Here is an 11188-nt window from a genome sequence, read left to right on the forward strand (position 1 = left end):
TAAGTACAGTACGTGAGTTTACGTGTGTCTTCTCTTCAATCTGACTGTAAGTACAGTACGTGTGTTTACATGTGTCTTCCCTTCAATCTTACTGTAAGTACAGTACGTGTGTTTACGTGTGTCTTCCCTTCAATCTTACTGTAAGTACAGTACGTGTGTTTACGTGTGTCTTCCCTTCAATCTTACTGTAAGTACAGTACGTGTGTTTACGTGTGTCTTCCCTTCAATCTGACTGTAAGTACAGTACGTGTGTTTACGTGTGTCTTCCCTTCAATCTTACTGTAAGTACAGTACGTGAGTTTACGTGTGTCTTCCCTTCAATCTGACTGTAAGTACAGTACGTGTGTTTACGTGTGTCTTCCCTTCAATCTGACTGTAAGTACAGTACGTGTGTTTACGTGTGTCTTCTCTTCAATCTTACTGTAAGTACAGTACGTGTGTTTACGTGTGTCTTCCCTTCAATCTTACTGTAAGTACAGTACGTGTGTTTACGTGTGTCTTCTCTGGTAGCAGTGAAAGAAGAAAAAGTTGATTCTAAATCAAGTATTTTTGGCCACAGCTTGATGGGGGAAAAAAAAGCTGTTGAAAGCTGGATTCTGATTGGTCAGAAGATGCAATGACAATAATGCTGTCAGCAATGCTGATCTGCTCGTTCTAATGCGTTATTGTTTCTATAGCAACAGCTTGTTCGTTAGGACTCAACACTAAGACTATTTATATTTTCAATCCATTTATCAGTAGTGTTTTTTTTGTTAACACAAAATCGATAGAATCGTTGATATGGTGATGTTTATTGAACATTTAGGGAAGGAGTCTCCAGTGTCAGCACTTTCTAACAGGCTGTACGTTTTTCCACCACAGGACAGTGTTCAGGGCAGATGATTGTTGTGTTTACTGGTTTCCAGGTAACTTGACAAGCTGCAGGATTTTTCTTCTGAACTTTGAGAGGCAGTATAAAGAGAAGTCATGAAGGAAGGACGGTTTAGAGATGTTTGTAGGTATAAATAGTTAAGTATGATGTGTCAGTGAATAAAATGTGGATTTAGCGTTTGGTGTGAGAGAAGTAAAAGGCTTTGGGGGATGTGCTGTTAGTGGGGGGAAAATTGGGGTATTAATAGTAACTGAAGATCAGGAGACATGTTCACTGCATCATTTACATGACATTATTATTATTATTATTATTATTATTATTATTATTATTAATAATAATAATAATAATTACTATTATTATTATTATTATTATGTAGTTATTTATTTTTTAATTAATTAATTTATTTTTTATTATCATTATAAGTAAATAGATGGAGGGATGGATAGGTGGATGGATGGATAGTTGGATAATTTAAATGTAACAATCAGCTAAAACCCTTTGAAAATGTAAAAAAGTGAAGAAATGTGAAAATTGCAAAATAAATATTTTAAATGTTTAGGATTTTTCCCCCTTCAGTGTCATTTTAGGGGGGAAAAGTGCCCTGTGACGCACATTTGTCACTGGATGACGTTTTGTGGTTTAACAGTGCAGTATTTTGTGACACTATTGTCTTGTTGTGTCACAATAGCAACCAGATGAGTCGGTTCCTGTTCAGCTGTCACTCAAGTTACACCCAGTAATGGCCTCATGGTGCAAAGGGCTGTTTTGGAGCTGATGCCTTAGCAGCTGCTGTTTATTTCTTTCTGATCAAAACATTTTGCAATAAAAGACGATTATGTCTTCTTAAAAATTATGTCTTTCATATAGGATTCCTCTCGTGACATCCATTCCTCTGACTATGACTCAATAATGATGGTGTGTGTTTATTTTTGTTATTAATATTCTCCCTGTGTTCTGATTTACATTTGTATAGCTGTGTAAGTTATTTTTAATTCAGCTTGTTTGTGGTCACATTTTTCCCATCGTTCTGATTCCTCTTCTATGACAGATTCCCAGTAAATGGACACGCCTTGTGTTTTTGTTTGGGGTGTGTGTGTGTGTGTGTGTGGTATGTGTGTGTAGTTGTGTGGGTGTGTGTCTCTGTGTGAGAGTGTCTGTGTGTGTGGGTGTGCGTCTCTGTGTGTGGGTGTGTGTGTCTGTGTGTGTGTGTGTATGTGTGTGTGTGGGGCGGGTGTGGTATGTGTGTGTAGTTGTGTGGGGGGTGTGTGTGGGTCGGTGTGTGTGTGTGCGTCTCTCTCTGTGTGTGTGCGTCTATCTGTGTGTGTGTGGGGGTGTGTGTGTGTGTGTGTGGATGTGTGTGTCTCTGTGGGGGTGTGTGTGTGTGTGTGTGTGTGTGTGTGTGTGTGTGTGTGTGTGTGTTTGTGGCCTTTTTCTATACCAGGAAAAATCAGCCTGTTTCTGATGCTTTCCTTAACCACTGCTTATGTTCATTCTAAAGTCCCAGAATGAAAGGTTAGATTAATCCACAGAGCTATAGTAGACTTACAGAGCAGTTTCGTACAGGACAAGGAAGCAGCAGAGTGTAGCACTTTTTATGATGTCTAGCAGTGATGTGTGGAGGTTTGAGTATGAAGCCATCTGTCTTTAATGGTCTCATACTGTGCGGTGAAGATGTTCTGATTTTATGTCATTGGTAGAGGATGCTACAAATCATCAGCATCCAAAGTGTGAGAGAGTGTGAGAGTGTGTGTATGAGTGTGTGAGTGACGTTTGTATGATTTATTTTGCAATATTACACTGCTCTCATAGCTTCTGTTAGAATTTGTGGATTAAATTTTCTCTAACGTTCAAATACATTAGTTTCCACACCCAAAACTTCACAACTGATAGAATAATTATTAATAGTTGTTAGTATGTTTTTAGTGTTTTATTTTTCTTACACCACAGCAATTGGCCAGTGTTTTTTTTATTTTTTATTTATAGTTACATTAAATATGAACAAAAATTCGCATGAAGTTCCTTTAATCGCTTACGTCATCAGCAGCTCTAAACACTGCTGTTCCCTCATTATCCTCTTTGATAAACAAATTAAATAAAAAATAAAAATAATGTATAATAGTGTATAAAATAATAACAATAAAAAAAAAAAAAACAATTGCAGAGAAACTCAGTAATGACGTTTTTCGTATAGAAACATATGAACTGCTGTCAGAGCTTCTGGTGATCAAGATGGAGTTGGCATTGTGCACCTAAAGTGAGCTGCCTCGAAAATTCACACATGCCGTGCCTGTGGTTTCCTGACAACGGGCCATCCCATGAGCCCTCGCTAACCACCGAGCGTGGTTATGTGAGATGGAAACACATCAGACTCGGAGGCCACCTTAAATGCTACCACATGCTTTATTTTTATTCAACTTTGCTCCATTCACACTCCTTCACCCATCTGTTGTAGCGGGTGAAATCTGTATGAGGGCTTTGCCTTGAATGTGAGGGCAGAATTCTCAACGTAGCATACCTCTGTGTGTGTGTGTGTGTGTGTGTGTGTGTGTGTGTGTGTGTGTATACTCTGTAGGCGGTGCTACTATGAGGACAGTTATATCAACTGTAGCATGGTGGGACTTTCACACACGTTCCCAAGAAAACTGAGCGCTGTCATTCTGTCAAAAAAGGGCTTCCTTTTCCTGAAAAATTTACTTGCTCACATCCTGTTATTGTAAGTCCTTGAGTCAATCACAGACGTACACACACAGGGAGTAAGTCTCCTGTGTACCACAAACTATTGGCTAATTTTTAAAGGAGCGGTTTGTCATTTTTTTTAGCGCCCTCTGTATTGCACATTTAACAATTGCCATTGTCTCAAAACAGCTTTATAGAAACAATAAAAATTGTAAAGTTTCTATTTCTCTCTAATATATATCCTTAATGAGCAAGGCTGTGGTGATGATGGTGAGGAAAATCTCCCGGAGATGATCTCATCATCATTTGCATGACATTGGACAGGAATCAAATGTAAATGTAAATAATGTTCTTTTTACAATGGCTTGTAGGCCAGTGGAATTGTGCAACCCAGAGCTCCTGATGAACTAATAGATCAGAGTAATTTCTGAGTTTATTACAGACTTAACACGAATTTCTTCCTGCCAAAGTCTTCAAACGTTCCCAGATGAAGACCCGAGCACAAAGCTGACCGACGCAATGGTAGTTCAATGATGGTGTGATAGTCTCCAAGTGGTTCTATCCTCAGTAATCTCATGGGTCATGGGTTGTCCATGGAGATCTATCCCAACAATGTGTACCACCAAGTGACCAGACTCCAACCAGGTGTAGGGTGTCAGGATGGATGAAATTATGCTAAAATTAAAAGTCCCAGGGTTTTTTTTTTTTTTTTTTGGAGGTATCTTTTAAATCTTTCAGAAATTACAAACTGCCCCTTTAAATTGCCCACATGTGGATGTGTGTGAATCGCAGCACAAGCTTTCTCTCTCTCTCTCTCTCTCTCTTTCTCTCTCTATCATCTGCCTTTCCTGTTGTCCGGACTCTTGTCTGCTGATGTCAGCCTGTGTTTGTGCAGCTTTTGTGTAGTTATTTCCTGCTGGTGTGTGTCTGTGTAGAGAGGAAAGAGCTTCTAAAAGGTTATCATGAGCCAGAAAAAGGAGGAGGGTTAAAACGACACACTGTTTTCAAGAGTTTCAATGATCTGTGTAGTGTACGGTTCTGTAATCTCTTATTTATTTATTTATTTATTTATTTATTTATTTATTTATTTTATATTTCAGATAGAATCTTATAATGCATATGAGAATTGTGGCCTGTCTTCTGTACATAACATAAAAATCCTAGCAAAAAAAACAAAAACACAAAAAAAAAAAAACAAACAAAAAAAAATTTAAAAAAAAAAAAAAAAAAAAAAAAAATAAACAAAAATAGAGCAAAGCAAACAAAAAAATGTTTGCTTTGCTCTATTTTTGTTTATTTTTTGTTTTTTGTTTTTTTTTTCAACTTTTTTTTTGTTTTGCTTTGTTTTTTTTTTGTTTTTGTTTTTTTTTGCTAGGATTTTTATTTTGAATTATGGTTTTGCCTTTTTTTAAGGCTTTGTATTGTTTGGATTTATTTTGGTTTTGTTCTGCTGTGTATTTTTTGATTTGGTTTAGGTTTTGCAAGGTTTTTGAAGAACACGATTCCGTGTCTTTTTCTAGTACAGGAAGCATTTAAAAGCCAAAATATTGAATAATAGAGTTCTTTTAAGTATAGATTGCTTTTCTCTATTCTTTTCCAAATGCACAGGATCCCCAAACCGCTAGAGAACCCAGTTTTTTAAGTTGAAGTGGGTGTGTTAGAGCAGGAAATGCACTGTGTGTGTTCAGTAGGTACTTCATGACCAGGGTTGGGATCCTGTACCCATAATGTATCAATGTTTAATTTCATGTTTATGTTTTTAACCAGATTGACCGGTTTTGCCAAATAATTAAACATTAGCGATGCTTATGTAGTCCTATGATCGCACTAACTGTGCTCTCTTATGCCTCCTGCAGGTCTGTCAGAGGACAACAAGGTGCTCACACCAGCGTTCACCAATTCCCTGCGACTATACAGACAAGCCAAAGGCCACTACGGAACATGGGAAATGATGTGCGGGGATCCAACACAGGTCAGTTCTCCAGTCATAGCCCAAACTCGGGGTCCGAATAGGACACTTTCACATTGTTTATAGGGTCAAACCGGATATAAAAACTAACACATTTCCCAGTTCAGTCAGATTTGCATAGTCAGTTCCTGTGAGCTGTAATTACCCATAAAAGCCTTCTCTGACTCTTGATATAAATAAATCTGCAGAAGTAAAACTAATGGCACGCGTAAGACCTCACATAAGATGAGGAAGGAAGCTGAAGGAGAGGGAGAATGAGGGCATTTATACACTGCACAATCCGAAACAGTAGTGCAACAGAACTTCTCGATTTATTTTATTTTCCTTTCAATCTGACTGATGACTAGAACTGTAGTTTTGTCCCGTAATTGAAAACTTAATACGTTTTGATTGGCTGTTTAGTTAACCAACCAAACGTCGGATGAAAAGGCTCATTCTTTAACCCTACATTCCCGCCCCCAGGTGCTAACCTTAAGCCTTGCCCCCAGCTTATGACGCAAGCGGATCTTAAGTCTAGACCAGCAATATTTAGGTGCTACTTAAGAACCACTGTTTCCTGGTTCAGAGCCGGTGCTTTGGGTGTCGAAAAAGAAAGAACTGATTTCAAATTAGGCTCTGGCTCCGAACCAGCACTCAAACTGCCTCGGTGGAAAAGGGGCATCTGTGAACTGAATCCAGCCTTTGTGTGTAGAGAAGGTCAGGTGAGACACAGGCAGCACTGTGAGTCAGGAAGGAGAAGAAGAAGAAGAAGAAGAGGTGGAAGTGCAGTTACATTTCTGACTCACACACACGTTTGGCTTACCATCTTTATATCCTTCTACTCGTTGAATTATTAATGTAGATCATTAATGCTGTGCAAACAATTAACTCCAATCTTAACCCCAGTAACCAAAAGGAAATGCGCTTTTGTTTTCCTGAAGGAAATCAAACGTCAATCCTTGTTGGAACACAAAGGATGTCTTTGTCAGATCACGTATTCTTCTTGCTAATGTGTCTCGCCTTTTGTTATTAAACAGACTGATTTTAACCTAGATTATACTTATAGTAGTCTTCATTTGAAGATCCATGGAAGATATTTTCCATTCCATTTGGTCTTTTACTTAGTGCATAGCTCAAGCATTGCTTTGCTTTAATGTTACGTAGGCGGTCTAACCCTCAAATTACGTCTAAACCAGGGAGTAAAAAGGCAGCTAGTGATCAAACCTGTCATTAGAGATGTGAACCACAGGCTGCAGAATGTGTGTCTGGGGGGGGAAAAAACGTGTCTTCTGAGGTATTCTTAGCCATGACCTAGCGAAACGGTATAAATAAATTTATTTATTGATAGAGATCTCAAAGCACTTCTTTAAGTCGCACTAGAAAAAATGTAAATATCTGTACTGTTCTGTCTTTATATATTCATTATATCCCACTTTGTGTTCATGACATATTACAGGTTACGGGAGGATTTTAACAACCATCATTTGAAATGTATTTCTAGGAAAATAAACTACGTTTTTGGGTTTTTATAATAATAATAATAATAATAATAATAATAATTATTATTATTATTATTATTATTATTATTATTATTACTACTATTATTATTACAAAATTGTATTAGCCTTTTACTTCATTCTGTTTTACATAAAATTGCCATCCTGTGTTTTTTTAGCATAATCAAAGTGGTATAAATGACATCCATTTAAAAATGCTATGCTAGCTATATATATATATATATATACGCTCCGTCTTCTAGGCCTATAAATCAGATGTAGAACAGGTACAGTATAATAGACATACTTTTGGAAGTACCACCCCATGGACAAATGTTTATACTAGGAAAGGTGTAATTTAGTTCTTTTTATGCATTTTTTTTTTTTTTTTTTATCGATATGATGCTGTGGTTTTCCCTGCAGCTACACCTGCCTTTTATAAAACACTAATTTACAGTGTAATTACATTTTATTACATATTATCCTTCATTAGTGACTTGGATTTAAACAAAGCAGTTCTGTGTTATTCCAGAAAAGCTGTTCTGTGATTTAGTAGTGTTTAGTAGATACACAGTGAGCGATGATACTGTAAACCTGGTGCTAAGTCTCTAAGGTTGTGTGAGTAAGAAGATCCTAGTAAGGAATGTTCTTATTGTTTTTATTAAGCTTTGTGTAGAGTTTGGCTTAGAGAGTATCGAGCTAAAACCAGAGGGTTATGTTTAAGTTTTAGGAATGAGTAGAGCATTATCAGGATGGCTTCCGTTGGAACTAGTGCACTTTCCCCATTCTCACTCATTTCCATACCGAATGCAATTAGGAACGTTGACAAATTTTGTTTGGCATTACATCTAGCTGGGGGGCACGGTGGCTTAGTGGTTAGCACGTTCGCCTCACACCTCCAGGGTCGGGGTTCGATTCCCGCCTCCACCTTGTGTGTGTGGAGTTTGCATGTTCTCCCCGTGCCTCGGGGGTTTCCTCCGGGTACTCCGGTTTCCTCCCCCGGTCCAAAGACATGCATGGTAGGTTGATTGGCATCTCTGGAAAAATTGTCCCTAGTGTGTGATTGCGTGAGTGAATGAGAGTGTGTGTGTGTGCCCTGTGATGGGTTGGCACTCCGTCCAGGGTGTATCCTGCCTTGATGCCCGATGACGCCTGAGATAGGCACAGGCTCCCCGTGACCCGAGGTAGTTCGGATAAGCGGTAGAAGATGAATGAATGAATGAATTACATCTAGCTGTTAAAAGCCCTTGCTTTGCCATACTCACCGTCAACCTACTCTGGTCAACTCTAGTAACCCAAGAGAGCCTGAGGGTTCTCCACTCAGTTGTAGACCCATTTCTTCTGTTCTGGCTTACAAGGAAGGGTTTCTGTGGAATTGGTGGAAGCTGTGTATCTGCATCTAACTTGTCATGAGAGTTCATAACTTGTCCTGATGTTCCACATCACCAGACAGTAACAGACTCACTCTTAAATACAACTAATCCAACTGTTAAATCAGCTTCCTGCTAAGGAAAGGAATTGCTTAAAGTATTGACATTTTTCTCTTTATTCTTGATCTTGTACTGTACTTTTATTGAGGATAAGAATCACACAAAATTCTGGTCCTGGGCTCCATAGAGTGGGCTCCACTTTATTGTGGATGAGTATCGCTTTAAGTCTTAATGCTGAATTCTATCGAGGTGAGTGTCACTCAGTCAATATCCTCAATAAAGTACTGACTGCAGTGAACCAGTATTCAGTCTGTAAAGTCTGGCATAGCTAGAGGATGATCTCTACATAACCCCTTCACAAAATGTCAACAAGTCATACTCGGCTTAGGCACAGAAACGGTTGCATCTATTACCATTTACTGGAAGAAGGTCCCTCTTGTCTTGTGACCAGACAGTGATAGCACATCAGGGTCTGTATCTGCATGTGAAGGCAGCTGTATTAAACTCCTTCCAGCTCTGCACTTCAATCCGATAACAGCTCTTGTATTTGGCCCATGCCTGCTGCCAAATCCTTTTATTTAAAGGCACTCACTTCTCCTCTTTGTTGGGAGCATTCAGGCGATTTGTTTTTGTTCTTGCTGTTCCAGCATGGTGACGAAGCTTATCTTTTCATTCTAAGAGGTTTCTGCAGCTGTTTCTGCTGCTTGCTTCCTCCTCAGCAGTGCCAACTGGAGGTGATGAATAGACTGTTGTAGCCTGTGAGATGCTGATGGAATTAGTTCCAGACAGTTTAGAAATTGATCATATTCATGGTTCATCTTCATTGGGCCTTGTTGGAACAAACACTGAACACTGTACTGCTCGGAAATACACAAAATTAGGAGAAAGTCAACAATTTCCACAAATGATAACTTTACAGACTCTGTGTTTTGAACCATCATCAGCAACACCTAGGAGGCCTAGCGTAACGTAGCCGCGGCCTTCTATAGTCTGCACACTTGAGATCGTGGTCAAAAGCTAATAACTTTACTCTACTAATAGGTCCATTGAAGTCTGGAAGGAAAGTAAATAGAACAAGTAATGTCATGAGTAAAACACACACCAGAACACATAGAATTAAACAAGCAAAGGAATGAATTTAGTAGTATGCATAATTTGAACACACATACACTCAAAGTCCAATCATGAGTCAGCTGACAATTTGGAAGTTGTGGCCTAATGGTTAGAGAGTCTGACTCCTAACCCTAAGGTTGTGGGTTCGCGCCGGCAATACCATGACTGAGGTGCCCTTGAGCAAGGCAACGAACCCCCCCAAACCGCTCCCCGGGCGCCGCAGCATAAATGGCTGCCCACTGCTCCGGGTGTGTGCTCATGGTGTGTGTGTTCACTGCTGTGTGTGTGCACTTTGGATGGGTTAAATGCAGAGAATGAATTCTGAGTATGGGTCACCGTATGTCACGTCACTTTCACTTTTATCCAAAACCCTTACATATGCGGATCAGTTATCATCTTCACATCAGTTTGATCAGTGTGGTATGGATGTTGGTACCGGTTGTTTTGAGTATTTCAGACAACAGTGTCTAGCGTTTACACATAATGGTTCTGTGGGAGGAAAGTCTAGTGGATAAGAAACGGATCAAGCTGCAGGATATACTGTAGTAACTCAAATAATCACTCTTTGCAACCATGGTGAGAAGAAAAGCATCTCACAATGCATAAAACATTAAACTTTGAGGTGGATGACCTACAACAGCTGAAGACCATACTGAGGTTCACTCCTGTCATACAAGAACAGGATTTTGAGGCTATCATGGGAACAGACAGCAAAACTGGACAGTGGGAAGTCCTGGTCTAATGGTTAGAGAGTTTGACTCCTAACCGTAAGGTTGTGGGTTCGAATCTCGGGCCGGCAATACCACGACTGAGGTGCCCTTGAGCAAGGCACCAAACACCCCAACTGCTCCCCGGGCGCCGTAGCATAAATGGCTGCCCACTGCTCCGGGTGTGTGTTCACTGCTGTGTGTGTGCACTTTGGATGGGTTAAATGCAGAGAACGAATTCTGAGTATGTGTCACCGTACTTAGCCGTATGTCACGTCACTTCACTTTATCTTCGAAACAAATTGAATCTACATGTGTGGAGGTGTGGATGTCTGAGGGAAATGAAACCCTAGTGATTTAACAGAAGCACTAGGATTTGTCTTATGAGCAAATAATACTAAGCCTTTATTAGCCATTAGGCCTGGAATAGAACAGCAGCATGGTTAAGCCTAAGAAAAGGAAATGAACTGAAATTTAACAGTGTAGCACAGAAGTACTTATTTACATGTATTTAATCCATGCAAATATATAAATTCGACACGTTCCATGGGTAGACGGGGGGAGTTTAAATAGGAATATAAACATAAATGAAAAGTTAAGGAATTGAGCAGCAGATGGTTTGAGACGTTTATACCAGTGCGAGCTCGCACGCACACTTTTACTTAGGCAGAACTGCTGTTTATATTAGACATTTAAAGACCGTTTCGGACACACCACGATGAACAAACCGTGTATGAATGACACTATTACTGCTTCTAGTCAGGTCTACACCCTGATGCAGGGTGAAAATAAAGCACCCATTGAGGAAAAAGTGCATGCGTGTGTTGTCTGCAGTGTGTATACTACGTTGTAAAACTCCATTCACTTCCTGACTGCTTTTTTTCTCCTATAAAAATCTGGAAATGACTGACCGTGTGTGCTGTTCTTGGTGATCGGTGTGGGTGTGG

The 11188-nt window shown here is 39.5% G+C and overlaps 1 protein-coding gene across 1 annotated transcript in view; it reads left to right on the forward strand.

Annotated features, from left to right (window-relative positions):
* Positions 1 to 11188, forward strand: part of niban2a (niban apoptosis regulator 2a) — a 41136-nt gene that overhangs the window by 17691 nt on the left and 12257 nt on the right. Inside the window, exon 7 of the mRNA XM_060891351.1 lies at positions 5404 to 5519. Coding sequence (XP_060747334.1) covers positions 5404 to 5519 — 116 coding nt within the window. The remainder of the gene's footprint in view (positions 1 to 5403; positions 5520 to 11188) is intronic.

The sequence above is a fragment of the Tachysurus vachellii genome, chromosome 17 (assembly GCF_030014155.1).
Source record: "Tachysurus vachellii isolate PV-2020 chromosome 17, HZAU_Pvac_v1, whole genome shotgun sequence".
Classification (NCBI taxonomy): domain Eukaryota; kingdom Metazoa; phylum Chordata; class Actinopteri; order Siluriformes; family Bagridae; genus Tachysurus; species Tachysurus vachellii.